General features: G+C 32.5%; 1 protein-coding gene across 12 annotated transcripts in view; it reads left to right on the top strand.

The window, feature by feature from the left end:
* Positions 1-17,009, top strand: part of LOC145975155 (alkaline phosphatase) — a 196,406-nt gene that overhangs the window by 1,981 nt on the left and 177,416 nt on the right. For 8 of the 12 annotated variants that reach the window (XM_083105419.1, XM_083105414.1, XM_083105410.1 and 5 more), the window contains 3 exons: positions 679-780; positions 4,075-4,237; positions 5,434-7,421. In XM_083105419.1, coding sequence (XP_082961545.1) covers positions 7,301-7,421 — 121 coding nt within the window. In that variant the 5' untranslated portion in view covers positions 679-780; positions 4,075-4,237; positions 5,434-7,300. The remainder of the gene's footprint in view (positions 1-678; positions 781-4,074; positions 4,238-5,433; positions 7,422-17,009) is intronic. The other 4 variants (XM_083105415.1, XM_083105412.1, XM_083105423.1 and 1 more) reach the window with 4 other exon arrangements.

Raw genomic sequence — 17,009 nt, 5'->3', positions numbered from 1 at the left:
TTTTTCTTCATGACGTCATTTTAGACATGGCATCTGAATCGTTCTGTGTTTCCCGCGTTTTCCTAAATGTATAGTATCGTCTTAATCGAGAAATAATCGATTCTCATATCGTATTATTGATACATATGTAATATCGCATAAAAAACCAAATTTTGATAAGGTAGCTTGGACCATTTATAGATATTGTTACGAAAAACATTTGTTACGTTGACGTTTAATTATTATTTAGATCGCATCGTGAAAGATGCCATAACATAATCGACACGTTGCTGTTCGCGTCGCACTTTGTCAAGCTGTCAAAATCGCAACGCACGCATGTGCGCCTCTCGATGTATGCGTGGTGATTTTGACAGCTCTCTCGATGCGCGCGCATGCGCCGTAGGTGCGCGGGAACGCGCCTGACGCGCCAGGCGCCATGTTGAATTTTCATTCGTTTCGTGCGTCGCAATGTAACGCGATCGTTTCGCTATTTTTCGCGATTTTTACTCGTCCAGAGTTATCCGCGAGTGTGATAAATAGTGTCATATCGAGCGAGAGACAAGCATCGTTGAGTATTATTATCGTGTGCGATGGCAGGCGTCGATCGAGACTTAATATTTGCATTTTCGTGCAGCGTCGTATTTTCGCGCATCGCGTTGAAGTGCAATCATTCGTATTCATCGCGATTTTTGTTCGCAGCAGACTGATTCCCGTGTGTGATAATGAGCCAGCCAAGCAGATAATGAACCAATCAGGCGAGGGACAATGAAGTACTAATGAAAATGCACGTGTACCATTAATGTAAGTAATATTTATTTATATCTGTAATGCATGTGTAATTTTCTTCATGACGCTACTTTATGCATCGAAATTATTCTGTATTTTTCGCGTTCCTGTCGTGAATCGATGTTGATAATATTATCTTTATCAAGATATAATTATTTCTCATATCATATTATTAATATATATGTATATATGTAGTATCATAATAATCAAATTTTTCGATAGATGGCTAACAGGTGGCTTGAACAAGCCATAATATTTATAAAATTTGCTACAAGGTTATTTTCAAATATTTTAATTTTTCATTTCGATTTTTGAGATGAAAATATTTGTGATAAAAATATTTCAAATAGGTCTTGTTTATTTTGAACGAGCAACAAGTTTTATTACCGCAATTGATTGTACAAAAAAGAAAGATAAAATTCTATGTGATTTTAACTTATTCTAACTTTCAGATTTTTATCTTGAAAATTGCATAGATTGTTATATAATGTAAATTTTTTTTTATAAACAGCTACCTAGCAGGCTACGTTATTTTTTTACTTTTTCGTGGATCATTATTGCAATTAGAAGGTAATAATAGTTCAAACTATGAAAAGAGTAAAAAAAATAATTTACCATTTTTGAGTAAAAAAAAATAAATAAATAATAGATCACAATTGTGTTCCAATTTACAACGAATATTGGGTTGCAAACGCAGCTCCTGAATGTTTTCTTTTTTTATGTTTTATGTGTTTTTTCCACCGCAATGCAGTTTAGTGGTAACCATGTGTAGTGAGCAGACAGATCGATCGAATTAACGTTCGAGCCCTCGTGAAAGGTAGTCCCTCGTTTGGAGAAATGAGAGAAAGAAGGATAATTAAATGTCTATCGGAAATTCGTCGGTACGGCCAACGGTCTAACTATCGAAAGGTGATTGAACTATTCGACTTCGTTTCGCTTCTCTTTTCCTCCCTTTTGCTCGCCGTCCAGAGTCACAGGTGTCTGGAAACGGCAGCTCTATTCTATCATCGCGTGGCCAAAGTGCTTCCCCGAGTATTCCGAGACTCATCGTCTCGTGTACTTAATTAATCACGTGGCGTCACTGATACCCAACGTCAAATCCCGCCCGCAGCTTTGCCGTGTTTTTTTTTAAACGCGTCCAACGCGATATGCAAATCTGTCCCTCACTTTGTCATCGGCGGCATGCGCTGTTGGCCGCACCTTTTTAGATTCCTCTGGAAAGTGATAGCTTTTATAATTGAATTCTGTGGAGAGATAATATTTAATCACCCTTTCTTTGGGACTAAAGTACGTGTACAGATTAAACAAGCAATTGATGTTTCTAAATTTATTTAACTACTATTGCGTTGGATAATGAATATGTAACAATTTTTCGAATTCATAGGTTTTTTAAAATGACAGAATTCGATAGAAAAATGCCATTTTTTATATTTGTTGTCCTCGTATTTTTAAAATATCGATTCATATATATATATATATATATTGAATATTCAAATATTAAACTGTTATTCTATTTTAAAATATATCTTATAATTTAAAATAGGAACTTTTTTATCATTTTTGGATGAAATAAAAAAGAAACATTCTCTTAAATTAAATTTTCCTTGAACATTGTATAAAAAAGTTATAAACATATAAAGCTATATAAATTATATATAGGAAAAATTTTATTTAGAAACACCAATTTTTTTGCGAGAAACATTGACATTGTAAAAAATATTCCATCATAAAGAGAATTAAATTATTTATTTACGTATAATGGCATTAATTTTCCATTTATGAATCATTTGTGTAAACATTAGGGTAGTCAGGATTTTTCTATGTCGATTAGGTTGAATAGTGATGAATAGTTGACGAAGAAAAATCGTGACATCCCAAAGGATGGTAAGCTTCTTCCAATCTTTCGATAGATCTAAGACCAGCGGTCCCAACACTGGAAGATTCGCGAAAAGTTCTATATCTCACCTTTAGTATTGGCAAGCGACATTTCGCAAGTAGAGGATGACGCAGTCGAGACGCGTATTGCTCAGATTTTCTTCATTCGTGTACAAAATGTCCCGAGAGATTTTTCTTTTCAGATACAAAATTCGCCAGATTTAAACGTTAAAATTCTAGCTTTTAATATTTAATATATTTTGACTTTTTATCTTGAAATAGAAAATAACTAATAAAGACGAAACGATGAAAGCTTGTTTCATTAATTCTTAATTAATTGTGTTGAATTCTCATAATTTATTAATTATTGTGTCAGCTTTTTGTATCTGTATATAGGATTACGTTATAATCGTTAAATTAAAAATAACATTTTACATGATTTTTAATTTAATTTTAGTGTAACAAACAATTAAAATTGCATTGAAACCGTATTAAAGTTCTTGTCAAAAAATAGTACTTTGTACTATTGTAAAAAATTTTGCTCGTTCACATTTTCATTACATTTAAAATAGATATGGTTATTATAATGCATTGCATTGGATTGCATTGGATTAATTAAGAAATAGAAATGAAATAATGCTTTTTATATTTATAAAATATTACAAACAGCAAAAAATTATTTTATAAAAATTTTGACACATACATATATATAATATATGCAAAATTACTTTGCAATTTAATTATCTATTTATAATCGAAGAAAAAATATATATCGTAAACAATTTCCTTACATCATTATTAGAATTATTTAACTGAATTCACACCGATTATTGAACTTTAATTTAATTTTGCGTAGTCTCTACAATATCATGGTGGAAAATGGAGAGTTCACTTTGGAGTCATTCCAATTCCTTCGAAAAACAATTTCCAAAGTTACTATCTTGTAATACGTGATATACAGAGTGTCCCAAGCGCCATTACTATGTCCAGATTTATCATTGGAGATTAAATTGAGAAAAATTATATTTTTCGGAATGTCGATTAGTAATTTTAAAATTGTAAACAACCGAAAAACTTTGGCAAATAATGTTTTTAAGAAAAAAAATATATAATAAAGATTTACAATTTAAATTTGAAAAAAACTTTAACAAAATTTTAATTAAATTTAATTAAAATTTTTGTATGCGTATATTTAATTCTAATTGAAGATTGATACGTGCACTCAATCAAGTTTTTCTACATATATTTTAGATTATTTAAAAATAAGTTTGAACAAAGATCAATTCGATATTTAAATGATTCGTGAAAAAAGTATTACTTTTATCTCTATTTCACACATAGTTAATAAAATACACATTGGAAGAGCAGAATAAAAGAATAGAAATCGATGCTTCAATCATTTTCACTAACAAAGTTCGACTCCAAATTTGTCAGAGAATTCGCGCCTGGGAGAACGCGCCAGAAACATTTACAGTGTGGAAGAGACGAATCACGAACAAACACGAGATGAATGCGCGAGATGGTGCACAGTGATGCATGAAAGGGATTATATGGACGGGAGAGAAACCTCGCAGTTTTTATTGTATCAGATAATAAAGTATAGTATATTAACACACAAGAGAGATTTATTAATCGACAATTTGTATCGAGATTTTTCTGTCGTTAATGCAACATGTTTTGCGTTATTTTATTTTATTTTTTGTACTTTGATTTACTGACGCCTTTTTGTTATACTTTTTATATTTTGATTGTGCTTATTAATATCATCAATTAGATTGCAGTTATTATATGGTTACAAATACAAGTATTTTAAACTCTTATATTCTCTTATATTCGTTTAAAAGATTTGTATCATGATATTAATATGCAAAATGGTCAGTAAATCAAAGTGATAAGGAATAAAAGAATATGGCACAAATTATATTTGCCAGCGGCAGAAAAATCTTGGTAGCAATTATCGATTAATAAATGGCTTTTCTCTTACATTTATATATCATGTTTTATTTATTATTCGTCTAACAATGAAAAAAACCTTGAGAATTTTTCCACAAGATCTCATTTTTGGACATTGTATAAAATTAAGCATTATATGCTTATATTTTTTTATAAGCTATCGCAGTAAGATATTTTAGAAGCCTCTCGAACATAAATATAATAATTCTTGATTGTATGATTAATATTTAAATTTTCACAAAAAAAAACTGAAGTATATATATTTCAGTCTTTATTTTTTATATATCTAGTTTTTTATTTTTTATATGTCTAGTGTTTTTTATAATTGAATGGAGATTTTAAAAGTGAATTTTTATTTAATACTCAAAAATAAACTTCTTTTTATTATATTAATCGAGATTTAGATTTTTTTAAGAGAAAGACGCGAACATTTTTTTACGTTTAATGTTGTGTCTTTTAAATTAATAAAAATACTATTCTATAAAGAAATAAAATTATTTATATTATTTAATGATATAATATTTAATAATGTAATTATTTTATAATAAAATTATTAAACAATTTTTATGAAATAAAGTAAAATCCAATTTTTTACAATATAAAATTGTCAAACAATCTCAAAAAATTCTCGAAAAACATAATTCTCGACAGTACCTCGATTCACTTATTGTCCATTCATCACGATAAAAATGTTCCGCGATAATTACTAGCGTTTCCGAGATCTCGGAAATTTTTTCGCGATATTGTTCAATTATCAAAGTTGCTCGCAAAGTCATCGGGTGGAAATATCGCTGAATTATCGTCTTAAATTACTACCACTTCCTGCGCTTTCTTTCTCAGGGGGAAAAAAATTGGACAAGAGTTTTTCGCACCGCGACGACGACGATGATGACGACGACGATCGCCACGCAGCTCGGGCACGCACGGCCGGCGTCGTCGCCACTCGGCTGTCGCGCCGAAAGCGAGGAGAAACGGCGGGCCTGTCGGACGCTCGCGTCACTGCGCCCGCGTCCGTCCGTCCGCCCGCACGCGCGCCAGAACCCCTGGCCTGCCTTACGCCGAATTCACTCATCCTCGTTCCGCTCCTCGTGGAGATCGGACGTGGATGCGGGGATCTCTACGTGCAACAGTAAACAATCAACGACAGATAGACGTCACGACGAGTGTTATTGCGGCTGCGACGAGGGGCGGAGGGTGACAGTGATCCGCGCCGGATGCGACAGCCCGTGAACGGTGCCAATTGCGTCCAATTTGTGTTCAAGTAGATGATGACGATCTTCGATATCGGGGAGAAAGACGCTAGATCTCATTGCGATTGAATAAAGAAGGAAATTTTGAAAAAAAAATGTGTACCGTTCGAGGGAAGAGTGAATGCGGAACGCAAAGGGGGTCTTTTCTTGCTCTCCGGAAGTGCCTGGAGAACCAGAGTGCTTTGCACTAGGACACAGAAGTGCCGCGCAAACAAGGTTCTCGTGATATATAGTTTGCTTAACGGTGAATTATAATTCGTTTCCATAGAGCAGCTGATTAGAGCGTCGGGGTTTACGTTCGTTAAGCACAATGAAGTACCGGCGGCTTTGAAGTTGTCGAACCGTAAATCTCCACGTCGGGATAACGAATTTTCGGTAAACGCTCGCCCTTCTTTCGCTTTGAGAGGAGTGCTGATTATACGAAGGTACGGCAAGGTCGGTGATTTATGGCGGAAAAAAGGCCAGAGAGAGGCTCTACGAGGGTGCGAGAAGAACGGAAATTAGATATGCACACCTCGTGTATAATCATGTAATCGCTGCATCGAATCCGAGACGAGTTGGTTGACGCAAAGCATCTGTTTAACTTTCTCAACATCAGCGCGCGAGTAACGAGACATGGAGCTTCTCCAACGGTTATTTTTTATTAGAAGCAATCATAATCAAGAAGCTAAGCTGCGTCGATGGTCTCTTTATCTTCGAGTCAATGAATATATATGCTGAACATGTACACCGTTTGCATTATATTCCTATAACGCAGAAAGAAAGCCACTCGGTTAATAGAAAATTACGCTCTAGACCTAGCACAACCAGGAGCACCATCTTCATCTTCATCTTCATCTTCGAGAGACTTGAAGCCATAATCGAGATGGATCCACGTCTCTACTAAGCAACTAAATATCCGCACACACGTATATCTAGACGTCCAATCAATCTCTCGTGGATAGTTCGCGACAAATCGATGGGACTCGGGAACAATCGACGTCTACGTCACCGGCACCATGTCCGGTTGGCCGTGGACGATCGGCCGTGCATCACCTTCGCAGCAACGAGCGATCGCATCGAGTCGCCGCGATCCCGGATGCCGAGGTAATTTCTCGCCGCGCGAGATAACTCGCGCCGGAAGTGTTCGCGAGGTCGGCAGCCCTCGTCCCTTTCTTCACTGCACTAGGTAGACAACCGCAAGAGCGGCGCCTTCCGGCAACCGGAAATAGACGACGGGACGTCCGTAAGGTACATGGCGAGTTTCGGAACGCGGTCTGAGGAGAGTGAAACGACAAGTGAGACGCGAAGGTGAAATATTGGACGCGACTTTGGGAGGATAGTACAGGATAGTGAGATAAGGATACTCGTGATACACGCCGCTCTCTCTAGTCGAGTTGGTAATCTTCGGCGGTGAATCCGATCCGAGAAGGATTACAGTAAGAGGGTATGAGGAAGAAGGATAGCACGTAGCGCGAATGGCCCCTTCTCGTTTCGGAGAGATGCGGCGCTATCCACTGCATATCAACGTAGCCCTCACCATCGTTCTATCGGCGATTTGTGCAACCGTTGTCGTCGTCGTGCGTGCTGGCAAACAAGGTAACGATTGTCGATACTCCTCATTCTCATCATATCCGTCGTATTACACCTGCGATGGCAACAGTAACACTATAGAAATAGTAGAGTACATGAGAGAAATGAATAAAACACGCGAAAGGTGGAAGAGAGAAATGAGAAATTGGTTACACGGTCCTTTCTTTCTATAGAAAAATGAGTATCTCTTGTTTGTTTATTATTCTGTGAAAACGCTACTTTTTTTTAATAATTAAGCATCATTTTATTCACCGAATATTAAGTAATAATTATGCAATTCATACTTTTATAAGCCTTATTTGTGCATTTTTATTCAAGCTCTTTGATGTATATATAATTTTATTTTTATTTACATATTTACATATTTTATTTTTATTTACATATTTTTAATAGTTACGATGTATTGAGAGATATCTCGTATTTATAAAAGCAGATTATATAATGTTAATAAAAGAGAAGGAGATGTATGAATATTTTCAGATAAATTAAATGGATCAAGGATTAAGTGGATCAAAAGGCTTTTGAACTGAAAAGTATGGATTTATGAATAAACCTTCGAATGTGTACGTGGATCGTAGTCTCTGATCAGATGTATCGCAGCTCGAATTTCATTACTATTATTATTATTCAATAGAATAGCGGGTTCGTATCGCGATGAGGAGAACAATTTCGCCAGCGGAAGGTATCTTTCAGCAGAAAACGGCTTTTCACGGTCTGCAGGTGAACACAGTTCCGCGATTCTTGGCAGGCACAATAGACGCGTATTGTGTATCGCCGATTCGTTATCCTTACATTTCCGATTGAGATGGTTTTCGGTATGCTTGCCAGGTCGCGTAGAATTCTTCTCCCGTTGCACGGCACCGCTTTCGTAATGACTCAGTCTGCGGTGGAAGCAGAGGATAGCCAAACTGACACAAATATCGTATTGCGCGAGCTTTGCTATTCTAAAAATCCGATATCGGTATTTTTAACCTTACACCACACACGAGGGGCGATGAATAATTCAAAGAGCATAATAAAGGTCGAAGAAAAAGCGACTACAATTTTTTTGTTGTTGATAAATTCAACTATTCGCTACAGAGAGAGAGTGACAAACCGTATTTATGATAATATCAGATCATACACGCGTTGGTCAATATATATTAAGTTACAATAGGTAATCCTAATCTTGGTCCTGAAGCTATTGTGTTACGCCTGAATCGACATAATACTGCACTCCTCATGGGAAATGCAGTTCATAGAAATGGCACACACGACAAAGACATCCTATATCCTATTATATTGGACGGGTAATCGCAATTCACATGCTCAATGTCAATAATTCTAATAAATGCAATTAGAGAGTATGATTAGATTTGTTCTGGTACTTACTCTAATTTAACTAGTATACTGGCATAAACAAGCGAAATAATGTGTCTGTGGAACTGTAATATTTTGTCATATTTCTGCTTTGATAATTAGCGGAACAATATTACATTCATCTTCATATATCATAATTAATTTTCCAAATTGTGTAATGCTTAATATAATTCACAATACAAAAGATATTTAAATTACAATGTTAGGAATTAATTATAATGATAAAGATGTATATAAAAATTTTTGAAAAAATGTAGGTTAATTAAAATTGAAAATTTTTAAATATTTACATTATAAAATTGAAATTTTAAATATTTGCATTATAAAAAATTATTTTAAATATAAATTTTTCTCTAATTAATGTAGGAAGTCACTAATTAGAGAAATATAATTGATAAAAACTGTATTCTCGTTTTTTTTACAAGAAGTTGTCACAGTCTTTACATGCGTTAATTAAGTTTAATTAATGTATGATGAAAAACACAATACATACATATAATAATTCAGAAAATATATTTAAATTTATATAATATATAATTTATTAAAAATAAATTTATATAATTTATAACAAGTTGCAGAAGTAATATGCAAGAATGTTCCTCACATATGTTCAACGTCAAATACCACTATGCTTATTCACAGTGATAATGTCCCGTTCTGTCAATTAATTGTTGTAACTGTAAATTTAATGAACGTCAGTTCGTCATCCTCGCATCCTAGGCCGCCGTTTAGGAGATCCAGTTTAGCTTAGCGTATAATTTATGCAGTTTCTGCTACATAATACGCTTGCAACTTGTGATCAAGTATTAGTACAGTTACGTTAATAGTACGTATAAGCATGCATAATTTGCTACTTGATATGATGCAATTGGATAAATAATTGATATTTTCTTGTTCGCTTGTTGAGATTATTTTCGCAACTATAAAGTTTTGGTGCGTAAAGACGCAACGAGAATTAAAATCCAATATTGACAAACTTTTTACTTTGAAATTATTTTATTTAAAAATTGAATTACTGTTTTATGACAAATATCGTAGCAACCATGTATATGATGCGAGATGGAAAAAGTTTGCTGGATTAGAATTAGATGAGAAGTTTGCGTATTTGTTTGAGTAGGATTATTTATGAGCATAAAATAAAGTATCAATGTGGTTCGTTAATAGAAATTAAGAATTTCGGACATATATTCTATAGGTGTATAGAAGCATATGGAGAGAAGAAAAAAGAAAAAAAATTGTATAAAATGTGTATTGTGATTTTGTAAATATTCTTAAGCCCGATAGCTTGCACGACGGCATCCAAGTTTGATATCTAATAATAGTTTTCTTCGGGGATTCTGAAGTTTCTAGTGTAGCCGAAAGTTTTCATGTATCGGGAACACTTAATAAGTTAGATGATAGCACCGGAGATGCCTGATTTGCAATTTAATAAACGGTCAATATGCAGCAATGCATCTATGAATTGAAAATTCTTGTTTATAAAACATCAAGTGTGCCACAAAAATTTTATATAATATTATTATTACGGAGCAATCGCGTTGTGGAATTTTAAACGAAAATAATTTCATTTTGTATTATTGAATAATTACTTTATGATAAAATGAATAATTAATCAAATGTTGCCTGTTATTTTTAAAAGAATAAAATATTCTATCTAAAATATTTGTATACAAAATATATACATCAAATCGAGAAGATTATTATCTGTTTTGATGTTAAAAAATATCAATTAATTTATATCTTATAAATAAACTAGATTTTTCAATCTTGTGTTACTCTTATATATAATTCATAATGTTATCTATTGCGTTCCAGAAATCTGCTAAATATATACTCTTTCGTTTATAGTTATATTTGAATATATGTCGAGTTGCTATTTATTCCTCAGTAATGATAGGCGCTGATAATCATATTTTAATTCACGATGACGTAATATAAGATTAGAAGCAAAGCTTATTGTAGAAGCGCCTTTATTGAACTTGATAAGTCAATAATTTATATTAACGCTACACTAATGTACCAACATGCATTGTCTGAGCGGAGTGCATTGTGTGTGAGCTTCTATTTTCCCATTCAGTGCCGCAATAAATAAAAGCAAACATTTCCACTTAACTTGAGTGCTATGGCAAACGTTTAACTATGTGCAACTGCAGTGTGGTTAACTGCAGAAATACATTATTTGGCTTTCCCTGCTATAATAAATATAAATAACGTATATTATATTAATATTAGAAACACTAATTGTTCTTAAAAAATTATAAGAGATATATTTTTTGGGAATTGTATGTGTGAATTTGGGTATAAATTTTTCCCTACCACAAATATATGAAAAAAGATTGAAATTAATATTCAATGAGAGATTAATTTAATTATATTTCGTAAATTGTGTGAATATAAAAAAACATGATTTTAATATAATCTATAATTTTTTCTTGATTTTTTAATTTTTATGTTATTTTAATTTTTATATACTATATTTTCTGTTTTTTTTTAAGAGAGAAAGAGAGAAAGACAAAGAAAAAGAGATTCTTTTTATAAAATGGGAGATTGATTTATTTTTTACAATTTATGTCAACTTTATATGTATAATTAGCACGAGCGAAAGCAGAAAATAAAACAATGATTCGAAGAAGGAATAATATTTTGATGTGTAGTTATCTATATTTTCAAGTTACCACAATTATCGTTTTCGTGTCATAACGGGTCTTTCATCGTAGCAGCTGTCGCGCCTGCTTTTATTAAATGAAATGTAATTAACTTTTTAACAATGACAGGGTTTCATATGATACATATTCATGTGACGCTTTATCTCTCATATGTAAAAATCGCGAAAGCATACATATGCGTATGCGCACATAGTGAGATAATTCGGTTTTTATTATGAGTGGCGCGTACAAGAGGGCTTATTAAATAGCGCTCTTTGTTAAAACGACCCCACGCGGTCGTGTCACGTGTTGCGTTTTCAAGATTTCATGTATAAAAATACGTCGATATATTTGCGTTTTTTAAATATAATCCTTAGTAAATTTCATCGATTAATTTTTATGTTATTTTAATTCTTATGTTATTTTAATTTTTATGTTATTTTAATTATTTTAATTAAGATTTCTCTAAAATTATAATATTTTAATAATCATTTTAAATTGCATGGAATATATTTCTTTTAAAATTAATTTATATAAAAAAAGAGAAATAATATGATTTTGTAAATAGTTTGTATGAACTTTAGTGTTGGAAATGAGATCCCTGTGTATTACAACTTTCAAAATTCTAATATTAAATATTGAACTTTAAATTAAGTTTCTTTTCTCCGGCACAAAGTTCAGTTATTTACTTACGTTTCTTATTTAATTTGCTTTCAATTAATGATTTTGAATAAATTTGCAATTACTAATCGTTTAAAGCAATCATAAATTTTTTAACAATTTATAATATTTATGCTCGAAAGAGCAGTCTGTAAATTTTTGAAATACTTTGCATAAGAAACATGTAAAAATAACTATGCAATAGCAAAGACTATTTCTATTTTAAGGAATACACACACATATTTGTATTTTACCTACCTTCTATTCAAATTTAAATAAGTTACTTTTTACTAATTTACTGTCGAAATTTTTAATACATCTTTATCCTCTTAATTTTGTAAGCATTTACGTTGTCAACTCGTAATCTACATAGTCACGCGGTAATAATAATGTCTGTAATTATGGCAGCTAGCAAACATAATTGCGCTGGATTCTAAACGTAAAATTTTGCATTACATCAGCTATGCAGAGCATGCATACGATTTATGCGTTAGTTGCACGTACAAAGATTAGACGGATATGTCAAGTTGCAAAATCTTCTTAAAATAACCAGTTAATTATAATATTATGCGAGTATAAAGCATAGACGTCATAATTCTCTTGCAGATTTGCAACATATTTTATTTAACATAACATTGGTTTGTAAATTTTAATTTCATACTTTTTAGATGCAAATGTTTCAGATGTTCGTATTTTTACATTACTGATCGTGCATTAGGAAATTTTAAGTAAATTTCTCCGTAATTAGAATTTCTTTATTAACACTGGTTTTTAATATTTCTCCTCGGATTAAAATTCTGTTTAAGTAAAGTTAATTTGGAATAAAGTTGACTATGAGATTTTATCTATTTGCGGTTCCCGAATTTAACTCGCTAAAATAGTTTAATCTTTTTGTAACATCACAATAATTAGAGCGTCCGCGAATTTTCGCAAAGCGAAAACCTATTTGTGTAACATGGGACAAATAAAATTTAAACAAATGGAAATCTAAAGTCATAAAGTACACCTTTGAAAAGAGGAGGATTTGCAAGAAATGGATGCCGCTTTTTATTATTTCAAGTACGTCGAAATTCTCAGAGTATACTTTCCAATCGCCACTCGTAAACTCTCTTGTCTTTATACATCTCTTTTCTTCCAGGCAGTGCGGAAATCTCGGCTCGATATTTCTTCCTGTTTTTCTCAATTTTGCGCTTTTCTCCCTCACGCGTTCAAGATATATACGTAACTATTGTTCCGGACAAAAAAGATCGTTACCACCGGTAATGGGGTAGTACTCCGGTCGCTTTATCCGGTCGCTTTCTGTCGATGGAGCTCAGTCTCCATCCGAGAAGTCCCTAGTTATAGTCGTAGGATTTGAGGAACATTGCAGCTCACAATGCCCATACGGGACAATTACACGGGGACGTCAGCCGTTCGCGTAATCGTGCATCACACGCGTCTGCTCCATCGTTTACTGGATGCTGACGTTCAGCACGTATTACCGGTGGAAATGCCCGGAGATTTACTAACGAATTGATTTAGCCATTAGATGCATAATACATTGTATCCGATATACTGTCAACACCGACACTTCATATTCATAGCACTCCCCTTCCGCAAAATCATATATCCTCTGTAAAAAAACGATAAAAAATAATCTCGAATCGATCTACCTCTATTTCGATTCTCCATTAATTGCCGTCATGCATGTTGTTATTCGCATCATTTCGTTTACGCAGATGGTATAGTTGGCTATCACCATTTCGTACTCTATGTATCGTACACTAACAAGTTTAACGTTACTCTCTGTGCGGTTAGCGCACTTAATTGGTACGTATCAGAATCGGCGGGCGCTCCAAGCAAGTTGAATACAAACTAGTTTTGAGTTACGTAACGGCTCGCTCGAAGAGTGTGGCCATTTGAGCTTATATTAGTTCACCAGACGCCCGGCGCCGGTGATAGACGATGTAAGTGGAAAGCGCCGTTTCGTATGCGGTTAAATCGTTAAATGTGATCAGCCATAACGGCTGTCGTATCCATGTGGCGATACGCTGGCATGACTACAGACGCTTAAATCCAGCTTGTCCTTTGCGTCCGTTAATCCTGGATATCCAAATCATTTTAGCAACGGTATCGCAACGATCATAAGCTCAATCCTTAATAAGGTACATAGAGTCCCTCGAAGTTTAATCTCACTGAACTTTGCCTTTCAGCTTTCGTTTGTACAAAAAAAATAAATAACTCAAGATTTCATTTAATTGCAATGCAATATTCTCCTTTTCTCTGCTAGTTTTGATATCATAAATAATTTAGATATCAATAATTTTTTCACATTTTAGCCAAAAAATTATACGAGCAAAAATCTAAAAGAGAAAAATAAGAGAGATCCTTTCTTTGTCAGTCATGTTGAGTTTTTATACCTTCGAAGACTGATATTTTTGAAATTGTACAACGAAGAAAAGAAAAGTTTAATCTCACTGAACTTTGTCTTTCAGCTTTCGTTTGTACAAAAAAAATAAATAACTCAAGATTTCATTTAATTGCAATGCAATATTCTCCTTTTCTCTGCTAGTTTTGATATCATAAATAATTTAGATATCAATAATTTTTTCATATTTTCGTCAAAAAATTATACGAGCAAAAATCTAAAAGAGAAAAATAAGAGAGGTCCTTTCTTTGTCAATCATGTTGAGTTTTTATACCTTTGAAGATTGATATTTTTGAAATTGTATAACGAAGAAGAGAAAAGTTTAATCTCACTGAACTTTGCCTTTCAGCTTTCGTTTGTACGAAAAAAATAAATAACTCAAGATTTCATTTAATTGCAATGCAATATTCTCCTTTTCTCTGCTAGTTTTGATATCATAAATAATTTAGATATCAATAATTTTTTCATATTTTAGTCAAAAAATTATACGAGCAAAAATCTAAAAGAGAAAAATAAGAGAGATCTTTTCTTTGTCAATCATGTTGAGTTTTTATACCTTTGAAGATTGATATTTTTGAAATTGTATAACGAAGAAGAGAAAAGTTTAATCTCACTGAACTTTGCCTTTCAGCTTTCGTTTGTACGAAAAAAATAAATAACTCAAGATTTCATTTAATTGCAATGCAATATTCTCCTTTTCTCTGCTAGTTTTGATATCATAAATAATTTAGATATCAATAATTTTTTCATATTTTAGTCAAAAAATTATACAAGCAAAAATCTAAAAGAGAAAAATAAGAGAGATCTTTTCTTTGTCAATCATGTTGAGTTTTTATACCTTTGAAGATTGATATTTTTGAAATTGTACAACGAAGAAAAGAAAAATTAATTAATTTTACGATAAATCCGTTAAAATTAATGCGAATATTAATTGAAATTCACAATAAATCAATAAAGAGAGAATTATTGATATTTCTTATTAATATCAGAGCAAAATATCGATATAAAGAATCTTCAATATTGAGAAATAATAGATCAAGTATCAGAATATCGATATTATCATATCATACTACTACACTAATATGTGCGGATAATACGCTAAATTATTTCATTTATTCCTTTGTGATCTCTGAAGATACTCTATAATAGTCGGTTATTGCTAATTACATTGGTATCTGACATTTAAATTACCATATCGCTTTATATAGAGAGAGAGTATAGATGCTCGCTAGGCGCAATCATCAATTTGCCTATACATTGTACAAACGCGATATCTAATGAAAGGATGATTACGGCTGATATAATGGCCTCCTAGCGCATTCAAGTGATTATATTAAATCCCTATACCCTAGATCGAATCAAACATTAATAAAGGTTTAAATATAAATGCGTGATTAAAAGAATCTCTTTTCGATTGAAAGAATTTTTTATCCAACGCGATTTATTTCTTTCTTTAAAATACTTGTATTTTGAAAAATAAATTCTTAAAGGTATCATATGTGCACTTTTCAGATATATTTTTATTTTATTTTTCTTTTAAGTGACACGAAAGTATATGCTCGTACTTTTGCGAAAGAAGAAATAATACAAGAGTGCGAGAGAGGAAATGTCATTTAGAAAGAACTATTGTCACGTGCGCAATTTATGGGCACCTGTCCCCGGTACATTATCTATCATGTCCGGGGCTTAGTAGTGGCTGGGTGCTATCCGCGCTTTTATGCATCCGACAAATGGAGTATAACACCGTACAGTCGGTAAATCAAGGGAAAATTACAATTGGAATTTTATATCGCACGCACGAGTAACGAATATGAATTATTTCTTGAAAATCGCTACGTGAATTTTGAGAAAAGCGTATCGTTAGGGAAATCATAAATGGCCGTACTCGCGCGTTAAATATTGAAACAATAATTTACATTGCTACGCGCACGAGCGAGTAAAATTTTGTACCGCCATCCGAAAAATAACATGCGAGTTTTTCCGCTTTTCGTGTGCGATGCAATACGCTGTATTGCGTATAATAATTAGATCGAATTTGGGAAGATGCTTTATTGGTTATTTTTTTCGATGAATACAATCGAATTTTTCTTTATGAATATTTGACGAATTTTTGTTAAGATAAGTGCTCTAGATTTTTTTTTCAGGATACTCTCTTAAAAGAAATATTTCTTGGGAAGCATAATTATATAATTATAATATATAAATATAAATTTAAATTTAAATAAATATAAATTTATATAAATAAAAATATAATTATATAAATATTAATCCTGTCTATTGAAATTATAGGCGTTGAATCTTTCTTATGATGTTTCCTACACATTTTTTCGGCTAAAAAAAGTGAAATTTGCTCCCTTCAATGGTAGAAAAAATAAACCATATTATAAAAAAATTCATTTAAATTGAAACTTGCTTAATGTATGCAAAATCGTTATTAATATGCGATTAAATTTTTAATATTCAAAACTTTATGTTATAACGAGAGAGTTAAATTTTTTTCAATATTGTAAAGTGCATTACGTG

The sequence above is a fragment of the Camponotus vicinus genome, unplaced genomic scaffold, assembly GCF_025532165.1.
Source record: "Camponotus vicinus isolate PSW18456_S1 unplaced genomic scaffold, iyCamVici1.0 SCAF_7, whole genome shotgun sequence".
In the NCBI taxonomy this organism is placed as follows: domain Eukaryota; kingdom Metazoa; phylum Arthropoda; class Insecta; order Hymenoptera; family Formicidae; genus Camponotus; species Camponotus vicinus.
Note: the sequence above shows the minus strand (reverse complement) of the source record. Positions and strands in the feature narration are given on the sequence as shown.